Source organism: Saccopteryx leptura, chromosome 7, assembly GCF_036850995.1.
Source record: "Saccopteryx leptura isolate mSacLep1 chromosome 7, mSacLep1_pri_phased_curated, whole genome shotgun sequence".
Classification (NCBI taxonomy): Eukaryota; Metazoa; Chordata; class Mammalia; order Chiroptera; family Emballonuridae; genus Saccopteryx; species Saccopteryx leptura.
In genome coordinates this window covers 28,377,976-28,398,052 of record NC_089509.1, presented here as the reverse complement: position 1 = coordinate 28,398,052, position 20,077 = coordinate 28,377,976, and the positions used below count along the sequence as shown (strand labels likewise).

At 37.2% G+C, this 20,077-nt stretch overlaps 1 protein-coding gene across 7 annotated transcripts in view; it reads left to right on the top strand.

Moving 5' to 3' along the window:
* Positions 1-20,077, top strand: part of ZEB2 (zinc finger E-box binding homeobox 2) — a 129,172-nt gene that overhangs the window by 108,000 nt on the left and 1,095 nt on the right. For all 7 annotated transcript variants that reach the window (XM_066346244.1, XM_066346245.1, XM_066346248.1 and 4 more), the window contains 6 exons: positions 5,767-5,955; positions 6,643-6,857; positions 9,449-9,557; positions 10,490-12,459; positions 13,836-14,016; positions 19,529-20,077. The exon at positions 19,529-20,077 is cut by the window's right edge and continues 1,095 nt beyond it. In XM_066346244.1, the coding sequence (XP_066202341.1) occupies positions 5,767-5,955; positions 6,643-6,857; positions 9,449-9,557; positions 10,490-12,459; positions 13,836-14,016; positions 19,529-20,077 (3,213 nt within the window). The remainder of the gene's footprint in view (positions 1-5,766; positions 5,956-6,642; positions 6,858-9,448; positions 9,558-10,489; positions 12,460-13,835; positions 14,017-19,528) is intronic.

Below are 20,077 nucleotides of genomic sequence, written 5' to 3'. Positions count from 1 at the left end.
GAGAAGGAAACAAAAGGAGAAGGATTAAGTATCAAAGTCTCACTACATTTTTTTTTTGTACTTTTTCTGAAGTGAGAAGCAGAGAGGCAGAGAGACAGACTCCTGCTTGTGCCTGACTGGGATCCACCTGGCATGCCCATCAGGGGGCGATGCTCTGCCCATCTGGGACATTGCTCCGTTGCAACCGGAGCCATTCTAGCACCTGAGGCGGAGGCCATGGAGCCATCCTCAGTGCCCAGGCCAATAGAGCCTTGGCTGCAGGAGGGGAAAAGAGAGATAAAGAGAAAGGGAAAGATTGGAGAAGCAGATGAACACTTCTCTCGTGTGCCCTGGCTGGGAGTCAAACCCAGCACTTCCACATACGGGGCCAACACTCTAACCCTGAGCCAGCCAGCCATGGCCATCTCATTATAATTTAACTACTTGTAAACACTAAGTAAAACTCCATTTTAAGAACCTTTGAGAAAGTATCCTAAAACAACTCAATTATGGGGAAGGGGGTGATTTGCAGACCAATATGTCTCTTTTATTTAGAATTCTGTTAATATTGTCTGTTTATTAGGTGATAATTTTTAAAGTCAATCTATAGTGATACCATTATCTATCTAAAATATCAATTTTATCTAAGCTAGACATAAAGGTATTTATGAAAGCATCATTAATAAGCAACATTAATAAGAGCAACTATCATATTTACAAGAAATCTGAGGTGTTTTTGACTTGTAAAGACCTAGAAATTTACCCTAGTAGTAATAAAATACACATGGCTATAAGGAAATGTTTTTAATTAATGCAATTCTTTTTTTAGATAGAAAAAGTTGACTTGACCTTAGGGAAGGTTGAGATATTTGCAAGACATTAGGGTAAATTTTAGGACTAAATGCAAAATCTCTGGAGAAGGTATGGGAAGAAATTACTTGAGGTTCTTGTGGATTTTTATTATGATTTTATCCTAAATACCATGCAAATATCCTTTGTCAGTGTGTTTTGGCAGTTCTTCCTAGGAGACCAAGAAGTGAAGAGGATTACGGGGGGGGGGGGGGGGATGGAAGGGGGCAGGGAATTAGGTTGATTTTAGACTAGAAAAATGTAGTGGGGAATTCTATAACTTTCTAGCCAATTTTCTACCTCATTTCTGTGTCCACTACACAGTATTACAAAACCTTTGCAAAACCAATAATGTAAACTTTCAAATAGAATCAAAACTTCATTCTTCCCAACAATTTTGAGAAGAAACAAAATGTAATCCCATCATTTGTTCTACTATTATAACAATTAGGGTGATTTAGGGTCTAAGAAATACAATGTGCCAGGTCACAGAAGCTAAGGAGGGTTGACAACAGAGCCCCTGGAAAGACAGAGGCGCAGCTTGGCCTCAGAAGCAAATATAGCTAAGAATGTACTATCTGGACCTGCTATTTGTCTCTACTTTTCTCTGTATATCTGCTTCATTCTCTCTCTTCATAAATCTTACTCTATCTAAATGGGATATATCAGTTCCTCAGTTCTACATCTTATAGCTATAGTCACTTGAGGGGAAAAAACCCCCAACTTTCTTGATGCTCTCTTTGGTACAAAGTCCTACAATTATAGGAAAGGGATTAACTGAACTCAGTTGGATTTATTGGGAACCCCTGGGTTAATCAATAGTTTGGCCTAGAGAATGGAGGACTAAGATTGGTTTATTTCAGGTGCAGATTAACTCACTATAACTAGGGGAGCAGTACCATGCATTAACATGGCAGCTGCTTTGGGTATCACAAGGCTTGGCAATAAGAAAACAAGGAGCAGTTCGCAGGCCAAGAAGAATGTCATGGCACATGGCAGGAAAACCGTTGCTACTAGCACCCATTGCAACACCAGACAAACCCACAATATATTCATGATGGTTATACCTAGTTCATGGAAGATTAGGCTCCAGCCCACTGAAATCATTGTAGACATTGAGTTATAACTAGTAGTTAATAGCATACCTATACTATATGAAGAAAAATCCAGATGGAGCAAATAGATGTAAATGATTAAATGCTATCTTCATGAAACCCTTTTTGAGTATTCATCTGGGCCCTATTGAACTCATGCAAGCATTTATGATTTCCACTCTAGTTCATCACATAATTAATTGTTCTACAATTGCTTGAATAGTAGGCCTAAGTTTCTAGCTCAAATGTAGGTATCTTATCTTATGCTTCCTTTTACTAGATGATTTCTAAACCAAGATTAGTGCTAAGCACATACTTTATTCCACACATATTCCATAAATGATTTTTGAGAGCCTACAAATTTCTAGGTCACATATTTGATGTTCAGAGTACAAAGATATTCAAAGACGATCCTTAAAGAGAGGACATGATTTGAGGTCTTTTGTCCCATCCCACTCGATAGAGAAGTCTAACATAGCCAAATTTGATCTAACAAGTCAACTCCCTCTCCAAACTCTAGTGATGGATCTAGACGCAGTTCAGTTCGCCTAGCTAGAAAAAAAATCAGAATTTTTCTCCTTTTTAAGCCAAAAAGCTATTAATGCAAATCCAATTGAATTTGCATTTGATTACATTTCTGATGAAAACATTCATGTGCAAATCAAAATTCATGCAAAAATAGCCAGATTATTCAAATAGTTGCCGGAATATTAAGATAAAAATAGGATGTTAAATGTACATCCATCATATTTACTAGGATCTTCAAGTGGGACAGTGTACTTGAAAAACATAAATCTAACATAGAACATTTAAGTAGGTTTGGGTTCAGAAGGGAGCTATTATATTACTTTCTACTGTCATTGAAAAATAAGTCAATCATTGGTCAGTTAAATTGTTCAAAAGAGGTTCACCTTGGATTCACTATGTTTCCCCTTTGTCTTTTTCTTGCCCTTAAAAACAAAAGGTGATTTTGATAGACTGAAGTTATTTTGATGATCCAAAATAATAGATAGTTTGTGCAAGTTGGCAGAGACTTCATGCTTTTTTTTTTTTTTTTTTTTTGTATTTTTCTGAAGTTGGAAACGGGGAGGCAGTCAGACAGACTCCCGCATGCGCCTGACCGGGATCCACCCGGCATGCCCACCAGGGGGCGATGCTCTACCCATCTGGGGCATTGCTCTGTTGCAACCAGAGCCATTCTAGTGCCTGAGGCAGAGGCCATGGAGCCATCCTCAGCGCCCGGACCAACTTTGCTCCAATAGAGCCTTGGCTGCGGGAGGGGAAGAGAGAGACAGAGAGGAAGGAGAGGGGGAGGGGTGGAGAAGCAGATGGGCACTTCTCCTGTGTGCCCTGGTCGGGAATCGAACCCGGGACTCCTGCACGCCAAGCCAACGCTGTACCAGGGACTTCATACTTTCTGGTAACTTAATGGTGCAAGTTAAAGATGTCACCATCACAATCATCACTAATAAGTACCTTTTGGAGACCACCCATAATGTCAGGTGTATACCAGTGGAAACGTGACCTGACTTATCTTCTAAGAAAATATTTAAGATTCTAAGAAAAGATTTAAACAAAATTTCAAGATATAAAATCTTAACCCGCTATTGCACATTCCAAAACCATATTTGAAGGTATTATAGGTCTTGGAATCACACTGTTGCTCTTGTTAAAATTAACAGTAGTTGGAGTGACAAAAAAGAAAGGTTTGAGATCACCATATTCAGGATTGTTAGCACTTAGTCTAATACAAAGTGTAATACTGCCCAGTTTTGTCTTAATTTGATCCAGTGTATCAGCTTATATATAGTTTCAAGTCTTTGTAGCATTCCAGTAGTTCTTGCTTAGGTGAATGTCACCCATCATATATCCAGTTTGAAACATGAACTTAAAGGAGGATCTTACACTCACCCCCTTTGGCATACCTAATTCTTCCCCAAGACTAGGGATTTTACTCTGAAACAGCTCTCAAATCTGGCCACTTCTCTTGTAGTCTCTATCAATAATTCCTTTATTTATCACCAATATCCATGATTTTTTGCCCAGCCCATGGCAAAAGACTCCTAACTGGATTCCCAGAGTCAACTTTTCTCTTTCTGCAATCCATATCATACTATAACTGGATTTGTCATTTAAAAATGCAGATATCCATCATTTCACCCAAACATCCTCCTTGCTTAATACCCTTCAATGGCTTCCAGTATCCATGCAAATACAACCCAAATCCTTTACAGGGCTATCACCTGCTGCATGACTTGGTCTCCGCCTGTCTCTTCACCCTCACATTATGCTGCTTGGCTTTTCTCTCTCTGAACTCCAGCACTGTCCCTTTAAATCTTGAAGTGCTCCCTGCTCCTTCCAGGCACCCCTGCTCTTCTCCAGCTTCTGGCACTTTCAACGAAAGCTTTCCTACCTTCCAGACTCCAGCTGGTCCCCATGTTACTTCTTTCTGCCACCATACAACTTCCTTTCACAATACTCATTTGAGTTTGTAATGTTACATTCATTTTTTGAGATTGTATCACTTGTATTAAGCACTCTCATGGCTTCCTGAAAGATGAGACTGGATCTGCTTTTTGCTTATCAAAGAAAAACACGATGACTGTCACATACCAGGCATTCAGTAAATACTTGTTGAATTCATGGAAGGTTCCACTTTCTATTCTCATCTATAATCCACAAATCCAAAATAGTGAAAACCAAAAATAAAAATAAAAATAATAATTGACTGACTTGCTTGAAGATGACCGTGCCACAATTTGCCAGGGAGAATTAGCATAGCAAGTACTGTGAGCTCTTTTATGGCAGAGAAGGTGAGATGAAGAAGACAGTGATATCAAGGGTTACTGCTCTCAGAAACTATGAAAGTAGAACTCTTACACTTAATTGTACAAAGCAACAGGCTTTTTCTCCCACCTAGTTAGAGTAGAGAATAATGTAACAGCCACTCTCCCAACTCCGTCTTATGCATAAAATTTTTTATTTAAGATATCTAAACCACAACTTATTTCAGAAGTATACTCAGTAGTTCCAAATATACCAGTGTTGTCACATAAGTAGCTAAAATTGACTTACAACTATTATTTATTTCATGGGAATAGAGTCATAATTAAAAAATTTAAAGATAATATCAAACTCACACAGCCGTATAGCTGTTTTTTAACTCATTGTTGCTTTTTATTTTATTTCTATCAGTGATGAGCTTAATTTCATTTTCAGCGGCTTTAAAATACTGAGCCACACATTAAAATTATAGGGAAAGATAAACTGCCACATTCCATGCTTTTTTAACAAAGTCATATTATTATCTCTCTAGGAATATCTGTACTTTCACATTTGTCTCAGATTATGTCGTCCTGGTCGTCTGTGATATTCAGAGTGGGGGGCTAAAATCTTATATTTAGCAACAGGATGCAGCTATGTTTAGGACCTTTAAGATTAGTGGACAATAAAAAATTAAATATGCCTCTACTGAAAGACAAGGAAGTTTTATATAGACTATTAAAATAACTTTGTGCTCATATTATCTCTCATGCTTATGAATCTTAGGATGTAGGTTTCTTTTTTAATTTCCCTAAAAATCATTCGTGAATTACGTAGACTAGTATTCCTGGAAGAAAATAAAATGTGCCTATGTTACTTAAAGCAAAGTTCTCCTTTTTGTATACATTACAAGAACAAACATTTAACCAACATCCAGTCATCTGCAACATTTCTTATAATTAAATTAGGTTATTTTTAGTGTTTTTGTAAGTTAACATTTCTTACTAGCAATGATGTAAGCAGACTTGAGCTTCTAGGAAGAAGGCCCTGAAAAGACCTTTTTCTCCTTTTATGATTTCAGTTAAGAATGCAAATTGCACATCAGACTTTGAGGAATACTTTGCCAAAAGAAAACTGGAGGAACGCGATGTCCATGCAGTTAGCATCGAGGAATATCTTCAGCGCAGTGACACAGCCATTATTTACCCAGAAGCCCCCGAGGAGCTGTCTCGCCTTGGCACGCCAGAGGCCAATGGGCAAGAAGAAAATGGTGAGGCTGTAATTCATTTTTAGCCACTACACTGACCTCTGCAGCTGTTACAATTACAAATGCACTACATGCCTGGGTGTTTACCTTAAAATTTGAAGAACAGCTGCAGAGGCATGGAATTTCATGAGCAAAGATTAGAACTGTAATTTTAGGGTATTGTGAAATTTTTTTGTCAGCAAATTTGTGTCATTTATACGTACAATAAAGAACAAGGACAATTAGAGCCTATTTCTAAGAGATAAAAATATCTAAATTGATTTCTGTCTTTTTGAAATATTTCACTTTTGAGAGAAAAAAAAGTTTAGAAACACTGACCCTAACCTTTTGTTCTTTACGGACACCTGACAAACTCCTTCACACTCTGAATGCCTGAGTCATATGTGACTAAAGATTTCCCACAAACTGTCAGTCACCTAAAGAGAAGTCCCTCATTTATCAGCTGTTTAAATTTCCCCCCAAAAGCTCCAGTAATTAATTAATTTTCCAGCGCAGTGTGAGCTGATCCCGACAAGTCCGTCCTGGGCGCGCGAGGGGGCGGGTGTGGCAGAGGCCGAGTGCAATGATGGCCCACTCCTGGAGCAGATTGCAGTGATTCCTGTCATACCAACCCGGGCAGTCAGCCCATTAGCTGCCATTGATTTACTGACCTTTTGGCCTGCTTCTCTCCCTCTCGTCTCTCGGCTACAGACCTGCCACCTGGAACTCCAGATGCTTTTGCCCAACTGCTGACCTGCCCCTACTGCGACCGGGGCTACAAGCGCTTGACATCACTGAAGGAACACATCAAGTACCGCCACGAGAAGAATGAGGAGAACTTTTCCTGCCCTCTGTGTAGCTACACGTTTGCCTACCGCACCCAGCTCGAGCGGCATATGGTGACGCACAAGCCGGGGACAGATCAGGTGGGGGGTTGGTTTTAAGTGATTTCTTTCTATAATAACCCCTTAGAGAAACGATATTGCTTTGATTGGCAATCATTATTAATTTTTCATGGCATTTTGAAGATGCATCTTTTAATGGTAATAGCTTTAATTGAGGTCTAAATGATTTTTTGATGGTCTCTTCTAATATGATTTAATAGTCTTATGTTCACGATTGAATGAGTGTGTTAATTTCTAATCTAGAAATTTTATTTGCACTTTAACTTGACTTTAGTTTCATTTTTATGTTCCACAAAAAGTGAATGAAATTGTAGCATTTTAATTATACATTATTAAACATCTCAGCAATTTTAATTCCATTTTTCACCCATTTTACTTAGAAATTTTTTCATATAGGATAAGTCATAGTAAAAGAAATGTGTATTTCTTTCACTTGTCATATAACACTTTCAGTTACTCAGAATATTTTTATAAGCTGTTACTAGTCTATGAAATCTAATTAAGTGTTTTAAGGAAAAAATTTAAAAACATATAATATATGTGTATGTATTAAAATAAACCGGATTACTACTAAAATGTTGGGTACAAATTAAAAATGATCCCTTCTTGATATGCATATTTGTTGCTGAATGTTAAAATTACTCTGCCTCTTTTGGCTAACTTGTGTTAAAAATAAAAACTCTTATCTTCAACAGGTAAGCAGAGCTGCTTAAATCCTTAAAATGATTGAATAGGATTGATTCACAGCGTCTCTTAAATGTTTTAGCAAAAATGCTCTGTCTGTCCTCCTGGGAGAATTGACTGCACATTGATATTATGATGTGTTCAGATGCTCCCGGAGATGGCGTGCCTTGAGTCCCAACAACTGGCCCTCCAGAGCTGAGAGCATCCTCGCTAAACCTTGCCAGCATATGTGTTAAAAAAAATTATTAAACAAAATTTTTAACTTTTTTCTTATGGGCTTAATTTTCTTTGACCAAGGAAAATGAGAACAAGCAAACACAATGCAGCAATGGTGATGATACTATATTATGGAATATTACTGTTTTAAAAGAACAATTCATGTAAATCATCCCATTTATATCAGATAAGTCTTGTCACCTGAATGTTTTTCAAAGTTCAGTTATGAAAACTATGCTTGCATAGTTACACTTATGTAACAATTTATCTCTCCCTGCTAATGTGCACAAAATCTCTAGGAAAAAAAAAACATGCCTAGATATTTATCTAGCATAACTGCTTTAAATTTCACATGCAGAAGTGTGATTGTGTTGGCGCATTATGAATGGTAGCTTTGGTGTTGAAAAGTCCCCTCATTTGCTCATGGCATTTACAATTAGTAAATTAAAATGATTGTATCATATTAACAGTGGCACAACTAAAGTTTATAGTAGTCCTCTGAGGGCTGTGGGGGGAGACAAAGCAGCTGTTGCTGTTTGTTTATGCAACTCAGCAACATATGAGCGCTGGTCCCTCAATGGCGCTCGGCGGGCTGGGCTCCGCTTGATCTTTGAAGGTTGCTGCTGTTTGAACAAACCTCCCTGTGTCCCATGTAACACCATCTGTCTCACTAGGAATGTGGGAAGATTCAGCACACCCTAGCAGTTGTCATATCGTTTCTGTGCTGTCTTTTTGCAAAAGGCTTTTGTGTCACTGCTGCTTGAAAAAGGCTGACCTCCTACCTTGAGCATCCAGAGTGGATGACTATATTTTTTTTCTTCAGAATTCCAAGTCACAGTGCTTTTTTCCCCTTGTTCAAAAAGGTCAGCTGTGTTTGATTATATCTTCGCTGCTTTTAACTGGCCTTTTCAGCAAACTTTTTTTTCTTTTTTGGTCCCTACTCCCTAGTATACCACTAAAAAGGAAAATGAAAAGTCGTTGAAGTCTTTCCCAATGGCCTGTGATAAAACTGCTCAAGCAACTGGAACCCAAGATGTTGTCTCTTACATTTGATAATGAATCAGATCTGATATGCAACACCTCAGGAAAGAGAGGGTTTACATTTGCTACTAGCCCAGTGAAGGGGATATTTAAACATGCTTACTGTATAATGAAATGTTTATAGTTAAAGATTTTTTTGTGTGTGTTTGTGTGAGGTTTTTTCTTCTTCAGATTCGGTATTGCTTCAGTATAAGATATACTTTTACCTTGATACATAAAATTTGATTAAATTAGTTATTTGTGTGAGGAGTTATAAGGGGGAGAGACTATTTAGAATTTACAGGAAAATATTTTTTTTCTTGACAAAACAGTTGCATTCCAGCCGGGAATCTTCAGATTTTAGAATTTGCAGTAAACACAGAACCACAAACATCTTCACAATTATGCTTTCTCAACTCGAAAGACTCAAAAAAACATTTTGGAAGAGACACTGCAGAGATAATTCTAAAGCAAGTGTTGGATGCACATGTGAAAGCACTTTTTTTTTTCATTTGTTCCAATTTTATTGCCAACATTATCACTTTTATTGCAATTCTGAAAGACTGGGCAAATAAATAAACATGCACTCAAACCTTTTGGCCTGTCTGAAAAAGAGGCCTTTAAAAATATTTGTAACAAATTTCCTTTGTTCCTCCTGCACAAAACTGACGTCAACCTTTCTCCTTTTATAGCACCAAATGCTGACCCAAGGAGCAGGTAATCGCAAATTCAAATGCACAGAGTGTGGCAAGGCCTTCAAATACAAACATCATCTGAAAGAACACCTGCGAATTCACAGTGGTGAGTAGCAGAGGTGCTGGTGGTTACGTTTGCATTTTGTTTCATTAGGGGAGTTTTAAAAGATTGCTTAAAATTTACACAATCTTGTTTGTAGTTGGAACTACCCATTTATTTCATAAACTATGTGTGCCTGTTTTGTCTTCAGAAACTTATGTTACTACCAATAGCATGATCTTGGTAATAAACCAGAAAAGGAATGCTTATAGTTCCTAAAAATTGCAAATGCATTGATTTATCACAAAACCTGGATGCTCCTTTTTGTCCTTTTGAAAATCCTTCTACAAATTAAATATTTTTGACTTGAAGAAACTCAAGATGGCAAATTCTGAAGGATATTCACATTTTATACCTGACCATGAAAGAAAATACTGAAGAATTTTGGAAAAGAGCTTTTGTATGACATATATCCATTGATTCCTGAGAGCTGTATATTATAGAACAATATCCTATCTCTGAGATTTCTCCTTTATAACTATCCTGATAGTTCTGCTAGGCATTTGTTACCAAATTGGATGCTATTCAAAGGACTAGTTGGATTGGTAGAATCAATGGAATCTCCACAGAGTTGATTAAAGCCATGGCTATACTTTCCTTTAAATACTGTGACATCTTTATTGCGTTATTGACCACACATTAATCTGACACTGTGTTTAAATAGGAGGCTGCCAATGGCAAGACAAGATTTGGGATCTTGGCTGCCAAAGGCATAGATAGGCCTCACCTTCCACTACTAGCATCTTGAATGATGTCCTCCAGGGTAGATAAAGCCCAGAAACAGTTATGGCCACATAATTCTAACCTAAGCATCTAGAATGTAGAGGCGTACCCCACTGTGCCCCTTTCCTTTGGTCTCACAGATTCTTGTTTTGGTAGACAATTGCAGACATTACTCAGTCAAAGAAATGTAATGTTAATCTTAATTATCATTCTAGGTGAAAAACCATACGAGTGCCCAAACTGCAAGAAACGTTTCTCTCATTCTGGTTCCTACAGTTCACACATCAGCAGCAAGAAATGTATTGGTTTAATCTCTGTAAATGGCCGAATGAGAAATAATATCAAGACGGGTTCTTCCCCTAATTCTGTTTCTTCTTCTCCCACTAATTCAGCCATTACCCAATTAAGAAACAAATTGGAGAATGGAAAACCACTTAGTATGTCTGAACAAACAGGCTTACTTAAAATTAAAACAGAACCACTAGACTTCAATGACTATAAAGTTCTTATGGCCACACACGGGTTTAGCGGCACTAGTCCCTTTATGAACGGTGCGCTTGGAGCCACCAGCCCTTTGGGAGTTCATCCATCTGCTCAGAGTCCAATGCAGCACTTAGGTGTAGGGATGGAAGGCCCTTTACTTGGATTTCCCACAATGAACAGTAATTTAAGTGAGGTACAAAAGGTTCTACAGATTGTGGACAATACGGTTTCCAGGCAAAAAATGGACTGCAAGGCTGAAGAAATTTCAAAATTGAAAGGTTATCACATGAAGGATCCATGCGCTCAACCTGAGGAACAAGGAATTACCTCTCCTAATATGCCACCTGTAGGTCTTCCAGTAGTGAGTCATAATGGTGCCACTAAAAGTATTATTGACTATACATTAGAAAAAGTCAATGAAGCCAAAGCTTGCCTCCAGAGCTTGACTACTGACTCAAGGAGACAGATCAGTAATATAAAGAAAGAGAAGCTACGTACTTTAATAGATTTGGTCGCTGATGATAAAATGATTGAGAACCACAACATATCCACTCCATTTTCATGCCAGTTCTGTAAAGAAAGCTTTCCTGGCCCCATTCCCTTGCATCAGCACGAACGTTACCTTTGTAAAATGAATGAAGAGATCAAGGCAGTCCTGCAACCTCATGAAAACATTGTCCCCAACAAAGCCGGAGTTTTTGTTGATAATAAAGCCCTCCTCTTGTCATCTGTACTTTCTGAGAAAGGAATGACAAGCCCCATCAACCCATACAAGGACCACATGTCTGTACTTAAAGCATATTATGCTATGAACATGGAGCCCAACTCTGATGAACTGCTGAAAATTTCCATTGCTGTGGGCCTTCCTCAGGAATTTGTGAAGGAATGGTTTGAGCAACGAAAAGTCTACCAGTATTCGAATTCCAGGTCACCATCACTGGACAGGAACTCCAAGCCGTTAGCTCCCAACAGTAACCCTCCCACAAAAGACTCTCTACTACCCAGGTCTCCCATAAAACCAATGGACCCCATCACATCACCATCTATAGCAGAACTCCACAACAGTGTTACGAATTGTGATCCTCCTCTCAGGCTAACAAAACCTTCCCATTTTACCAATATTAAACCAGTTGAAAAATTGGACCACTCAAGGAGTAACACTCCTTCTCCCTTAAATCTTTCCTCTACATCTTCTAAAAACTCCCACAGTAGTTCTTACACTCCAAACAGCTTCTCTTCTGAGGAGCTCCAGGCTGAGCCTTTGGACTTGTCATTACCAAAACAAATGAAAGAACCCAAAAGTATTATAGCCACAAAGAACAAAACAAAAGCTAGCAGCATAAATTTAGACCATAACAGCATTTCTTCATCATCTGAAAACTCAGATGAGCCTCTAAACTTGACTTTTATCAAGAAGGAGTTTTCAAATTCAAATAACCTGGACAACAAAAGCACTAACCCAGTGTTCAGCATGAACCCCTTTAGTGCCAAACCTTTATACACAGCCCTCCCTCCACAAAGCGCATTTCCCCCAGCCACGTTCATGCCGCCGGTCCAGACCAGCATCCCCGGCCTACGACCCTACCCAGGACTGGATCAGATGAGCTTCCTACCACATATGGCCTACACCTACCCAACTGGAGCAGCTACTTTTGCTGACATGCAGCAAAGGAGAAAGTACCAACGGAAACAAGGATTTCAGGTAATGAGACATGTCATTGTGTTGTGACAAAAAGAGATGAAAATAATATCGTTTATGTGCATGTATGAGAAAAATGTTAGTGCAAAAAAAAATCAAGTGCTATGTTTTTAGCAGAAAGAGAAGCATTTGTTATAACTTGAAACTAAACTAGAAAATTAAGTGGAAAACGACGAGTGGAGCACTGTATTATTTAAACATGGTTGCCTTAAAAAAGATTTTAAAAACTTCATATGTTTTTTTGAGGTTTGTTCAGGTCAACCCATGTGCTTTTAAAATTATACTTTGGTAACAATATTTGCTATAACTTATATAGATGCTAAAAGTTAACATTCATAAGTCACAGATATAATACTTTTACAGATGTTCACAATTTGCATGTATAACTTTGACATGTACTTGGTTTCATAGAAAATAGTTTATTTTCAAGAGTATTTTAAAAATATTTTGCATGTGCCACATGACTTTTCCTGTAATTTTCAAACTAGTAAGTAATTTATTGTTTTTCAAATACAAAAGTAGGTATGCTTTAACATCACGGGGTTTAATCCCTGTTTGCAAAATAGGAGCTTATGCAACAGTGCACCTCTGTAACAGCTGTCCCAGTATTCCAATTTACAGTACATCTGCCCTCTTTGTAAATGTATTTAAGCCTATTTAATCTTCTCTAATATTAATTAGTGCAAACGTAGTTTAAGAAAACTGAACTGTGGACTAACAAATGGAAATGTATGTTATCATGCAAGTTTGCACTCCTTCGGATCAAGACAAAATAAATATCAAGAAATTTAATAATTTACTGATCCACATTCATTATTGCTCAATGCTGAAGGCTGTTTTAACATAGATAGAACATTGATAAAAAGTGTTATTAATATTCCCTATTTCAAATTAGAAAATTAAATATAAAAATTTAGCCTGAGGCCTTTAGTTAGTAGACATACATTTAAATAGATTGCATAATAATAACATTTTGTACCTAAATATAAAATTCAATTAAAATATGATTTCTGCAGCTACCAATCATTTCTAAAGTTAAGCACACTGGAAAATATACAAGTTCTGATGTTGGATTTTCACTCATGGATATTTCCTGATATAAAAAAAAATTAAGGATTTTAGAAAATTTTGTTTTCTCACCTTCAGAACTAACCATTTTCTATCTTTGAAAAACAATGAGCTCTACCAGCTAAGGCAGAGAAGGTTTATATTTTTGTTGACATGTGAGACCTCATATTGTTCATTGGAAGTAGTGTTTTTTAAAAACTGAGATTGATTAATAGGAAGCACTATGAGTTTTCAAACGTCAGCCTATGCGAAGTTGTTTGGTATAAATACAAAGAGAAGAGAGTGTGTTGAACTATGTGATTATATCACAGGGAGAATTGCTTGATGGAGCACAAGACTACATGTCAGGCCTAGATGACATGACAGACTCCGACTCCTGTCTGTCTCGAAAGAAGATCAAGAAGACAGAGAGTGGCATGTATGCATGTGACTTATGTGACAAGACATTCCAGAAAAGCAGTTCCCTTCTGCGACACAAATACGAACACACAGGTATGAGTGACTTTGACTAGCTAGTTAGAGCTTCCTGGCCTGCTGTACATTTCATAATATTTAATGAGTACACTTGTGCAACATAAGATACAGCATATGCTGATACCTTCAACAAGGAAGAAATAGCGCTTTTGCCTAACTCAGTAGGACTTTTTTGTTGCCTGTCTGTTGGCTTATTTATGTGTTGGTGAGTGTGCTTGTCTTTCTGTCTTCTGAGTTATTCTGTACACCAAACTCACAAATATGCCAAAGGTATATTTAAATGGTCAGGGCAATGAAATGAGACAACCCAAGTAAGTTATTGAAAATACCTTCAAATAGTTAAGCTGTGATGAACCTATATATGTGAACATTTAATAACAAAAGGATTTAGTCAATGCTGCATTAATTTCATCATACAAAAATCAAGTAAGCCATGATTCAGGGGTGATTCTGTTTGGTTTTTATGAATTGGCCATATTTTGAATACAATAAAAGTGTTAGCTCAGTGAAAGAAAAGACATAAGTAATATAATAGACCAAGTGAGCTACTGAAACTATTTATATTTTACTAAAATAAAACTTTCTAAATTTAATCAGATTATTTCCAATTCAGAAAAATTAGAGAGTCGACAAGATGGCAGCCTAATTCTTTCTTCTGAGTAAAGAGATAGTGGGTGAATTTTTTAAAAGAAAGGTGAAGTACTACAATGAAAAGCAATGTTAGTTCCCACAATCCAAGATCTGATCTGCAACTCCGTGGTGGAGCAATGCTGTGTTCCCTCCCTCCTCTCCCTCCACCCTTAACAACAAAGAAACTTGGCCTCATTCATCCTTGTCCCTCACCCATCTCCAACTTTTCTCCACTAGAAATTTGGCATGCTGTACTGACCTTAGATGGGAAAAGAAAGAGTGTAGGGTTTTAATCAAAATATTGGCAGGAGAAAATTATAGAAAAATTTTAATTTTAAACCAGGAGGTCTAATACCAAACATCTTAAAATAGAGGAGAAAATTAACCTAACGTTAATGCTTTTTGGGGAATGGTGATGAAGAGACAAAGGAAGAAAAAGAAAAAGGAAGGTTGGGAATACTTTTTGTCATATTTTGACTATCAAACACATAACACCCTTTTTAAAGAGTGAAAATTATCCTTGGGAAGCACTTGTACTAATCATCTTCCCTTTCTCCTCACCGCTGATGTGCAGGAAGCAGCACTGGTGAGCAAAATCAGTCAGAGCTGTGTGAGTCTTATAACGTGAGGTATTGAGGATAATGTGAAGAGAACAAGGTTGATAAATAATTGTGCTTTTATTCCAACCCAGACTTCTTTTCCTTCAACTGTCTGATATTAATTGCTATTATTTTAGAAGTTTAAAGATATTTTAACAACAACCCTAATTTGACTAGTAGATCCCAATAGTTTTTATACTTGTATGATATAATTCAGAGTTTGATACATCAAAATTTTCCTACATTTGTCTTTTTTGATAGAGAACATAGATATTTTCTTTAGTATCAAGTCCTACTTAAGTATTTCTACAGTAAAGATATTTTCATATCTAAATTTACTTTAATAATTTAATCAACCTCAAATATATTTTTATTTCATTATTCAGCTACAATAGGCACATCACTGAAGCCATCTTTCCCTCTCTGATTGGTTTTGTTATATGACCATATGCAAACTCTATCATTTACTACATGGTGAGTGGAAAACTTTTATTTTAGTGAGGGCTATCATATATATATTGACATTCAGTCAATATCTTTTTAAAATATAAATTACATAGTTTAAATTTCATAGATACATAGATAGTTGAGAGACCCAAAAGTTGACAAACATGAATACTCATAATCAATTTGAAAAATATACTATATTTTAAAAAATAAAAATAAAGTGTTCTGGTCCTTTATGATATAAGATCTGCTGCCTAGAAACACTGCTTAGCAATAAGATGCTAACCATACAATGGTTTCTCTAACAGTGTGATTAATTATCCTCCTGTTGACTTCCCAGCTTGTCAAGTTTCCAGTGTGTTAACTTTTTGGTCTCTTGACCAAATATCTCATGATGTTACTACTGTCAGTGTATATTAGGTTTCATCAAAGTGAAGTTCTTCATGAATTTTTCTATCTTCATGATATATGTGGAAATTTAGTTCATTTTCCATACCATAATTGGGCCCCACAAGCCTTTTATTTATTTACATTAAGCACTAGTAATACTTTGAGAATGAACTAATGTGAAAATTATAAGTGAGAACAGTCTTTGGGTTGATTGATTCTAGGGTTGGGAAATTAAATTGAATCATCATATGATAAAATGTTGATTATGAATGTGTCATTGAAAAGTGCATTTATTATGTGTCCAAAATTTAACATATAGAACAGTTTAAATTTAAAAGGAAATTATAAACCACTTATTCTTGCGATTCTATGCCCTTTTATCTCAACCTGTTTAATTTATTCCTAGGCAGACACCAACAATATAATGTTTAATTTTCCTTGCTAAAGGTGTATTGTTTGCTTGCTTTTCCTGGGACCCGGGCCTAGGATAGAGGAAAAGAATATTATATACATGTTGACTTTGATAGGATTAATTGTCACAAACAAGTACTGTGAAATAATAACTCTGAAACCTGTTAGATACTATTAAGAAGTTATTTGTATTCCACTAAAATATAAATCGATGTTTATTGAGTATTTTCTCTATTGAGACATTGAGGTAGGTGCTTTTAAACCTACTTTATTTAGAAAAGTAATAAAAATGTTTCTGCTTTTAACTAGATAAAGTAGAAGTTTTAAATAAATTATTAGTCTATTTTACTTCTCAGTTATATGATAATATTTTCATACCACTAACTTTCCATCGATTAACTTCAGTTATCTATCAGATGAACCATGAACATCAATATTTTAAAAAAAAATTACCCTAAAAATTTTTAATCATTCAGTGTCAATTTGGACATTTATTCAAGATACAGGTCAAAACTCCCTGCCCTTTGCTCCCAAATTCTGTCCTTTGCATGATATAATAGCTGAATATTTTTCTTCTTTCTATATAGATAGATAGATTGGAAGCACATTATTTATTGTCAATTGAATTTCCCCAAAATTGGTCGCCTATCACTATAAAAAATCCACATAATAGAGTGCAGTTTAGTGGGCATCACACAAGCATTTTAGACAGGCCTTGAAACTGTCCTAGAGAGTACTCGTTTTTTATAAGGAGGACACTACTTTGTGTTTTGTTCCTTTGAAAAAGAACCATATCAACTGTGATGTTCATTCAAAATTATTCACACAGCCAATCCATGAAGTGACCTATTTGGTTGACCTTTTTGTGCTCCTTATCTGATGAGACATTAGTATCTAAAGGAGGTTGTACGATAGTCCTATCAATATACACTGTAACAACTAAAGCATCAAGTTTGCCTTCTCTCCAGATTTTTTTTTCTTTCATGTACTCTGCTCCTGATGCATGCATCTTGCTTGCAACTTGGAAAATTATTGAAAATGTACTAATGAATGCAAATAAATGGATCTAACATGAAAATAGTGCTTGCAGCTTACTATCCTTGTACTAAACACTCTACTTATATATGTTGTCTCCTTTACTCCTATGTCCATTCCACAAATAAGTTAGGTCCCCAAATAATTTTCCTTTTACTAACAAGGACCTTTGTCCTTAGAGAGGTTAACATATCTGAGACCACACAGATGGTCATAAAAGGTGAATTTAAACCCAAGACTCCAGAACCCATTTCCCCTATTTAACACTACACCATCCTGTCCCTGTGAATAAAACTGCCACTGTCAGAAATGTCTTATATTTACTTCTGATCGTATTCTTTTCTCTAAGTTCCCAGTACCACCCAAGAGAAACCAAGTTCATAGATAGCAACCTCAAGATTTTTGGAAGGCAAACCTCTGTCTTTTTTCCAAATACACTTCTGCTTTCTGTTAAATGACCTTCTCACTATGGTGGTCTTGTCAAATAGCAAAGCACGCTATCGTTCCAAACTCTTGGCATTCCATCGGAATTCTCTTCTCTGTTACCCAGTTTACCTTTCTCAAAACATCTTATCCAAAAGTTCGGAGTAATTCTTGTGTGGTTTGAATTATACTTTGTTCTTCAGACTGTTAGCTATAGATGAGAAGTAGATTATAACCATCTTCTTTATTTGCAATACAAGGAGTAGTCACCAACAAATATCTTTCTAATTTCTTTTCTTACAGGTAAATAATTTCTTCCCATTCTCATATTTGCCTTACCACATCTGTCATCACTATACTTACATTGGATAGTCCTGTACAATAAAGACAGTTAATGAAATAACATAGCAACCTACAAAATTTTCTAAATAGCAGAATGCCCCAGAGGCATTCATTAACATTATTAAAGGTATTTGATTACTAATTGAGATTATATCTCACCATATCACTGAATACCTGAACTGTGTTGAATGAGTTTCTAATCTTATAACATGACACTTAGCAAATGAAAATGAGGTTGACTCTACTAACGCTGATTTTCAACTTAATTTGCTGAAATGCAGGTATGTATTAGGAAATGTAAGCACAGAGCTTCATGTATGTTAGGATGAGACAGAGTGCTCTACATGACACATTTCTGAATTTAACTCTAGAGCATCAGTCTGATAAATTTTTTTGTCAGTTCTATTTTGAAAATAAACTTTTAAGTATGGCAGCTATGGAAGGTGTTGAAGGCATTCCAGTGCTATTTGTGGCCTGGAATCAACCAGATGTGTTTAGGCTTGGCACTAGTTTCAAGTTCCAAACACTGGTTAGAAACTGCCTAGAATGCCAAAGGAAATATAGCATTCTCTAGCTGAAGAGTATTTCAACACTCAACACGTGGCTGATGTCTCATGGAAAACTTTAGAGGGAGAACTCTATTTGGGATTCGTTGGGCCTCCACGACATCTGTCTTTCTGCTTTGTATTTTCAAATGATTTGTCCTCTAACTTTATTCTTAGAATCATAGGACTGATAAGACATCTTTCTTCTGTTTCTGCTCCAGCCTAACTTGGCAGTTCACTCCTGTCTGAGACATAATGACCATGTTCAAAGCAACCATTTAGGACTTCACAGGCAGAGAGTATAAATGCCAGCGATGATGCCATCTGTATCACTTTCTTACAAATTCTTGTTTTAAAATCGTAAGGAAAGAATTATCTGATAAAAATACGTGTGAAAGTGCTAGAAATTTCTCACTCGATAGGGCATTTTTCAAAGTTTTTTAATGAGACAATTAGCAATTAAAAGCATCCTTTCTGTGAAGTTTCCCTTTGGTAGTTTTCGAGTTTCTTCTTGTTTATTAACTATATTGCATTAAAGCGCCCAAACATGAGATGAATCACATCTTCCTTACTCCCCTTGACCAGACCGCGGTGTGTCGCTGTCTCAGCCACAAGCCTTTAGGCCTCAGTCCTGACAGGTGCAGAACTCTCGGAAAGCGCCTTCCCGCAAAGACACTAATCCACCTGCTGTCTTGTTCTCTCTCCCAGGAAAAAGACCACATCAGTGTCAGATTTGTAAGAAAGCGTTCAAACACAAGCACCACCTTATCGAGCACTCGAGGCTTCACTCGGGCGAGAAGCCCTACCAGTGTGATAAATGTGGCAAGCGCTTCTCACACTCGGGCTCCTACTCGCAGCACATGAACCACAGGTATTCGTACTGCAAGCGGGAGGCGGAGGAGCGGGAAGCGGCGGAGCGCGAGGCGCGCGAGAAAGGGCACTTGGAACCCACCGAGCTGCTGATGAACCGGGCTTACTTGCAGAGCATCACTCCTCAGGGGTACTCTGACTCGGAGGAGCGGGAGAGCATGCCAAGGGATGGCGAGAGCGAGAGGGAGCACGAGAAGGAAGGCGACGATGGCTATGAGAAGCTGGGGAGACAGGATGGCGATGAGGAGTTCGAGGAGGAAGAGGAAGAAAGTGAAAATAAAAGTATGGACACGGATCCCGAAACGATACGAGATGAAGAGGAGACTGGAGATCACTCCATGGACGACAGTTCAGAGGATGGGAAAATGGAAACCAAATCAGACCACG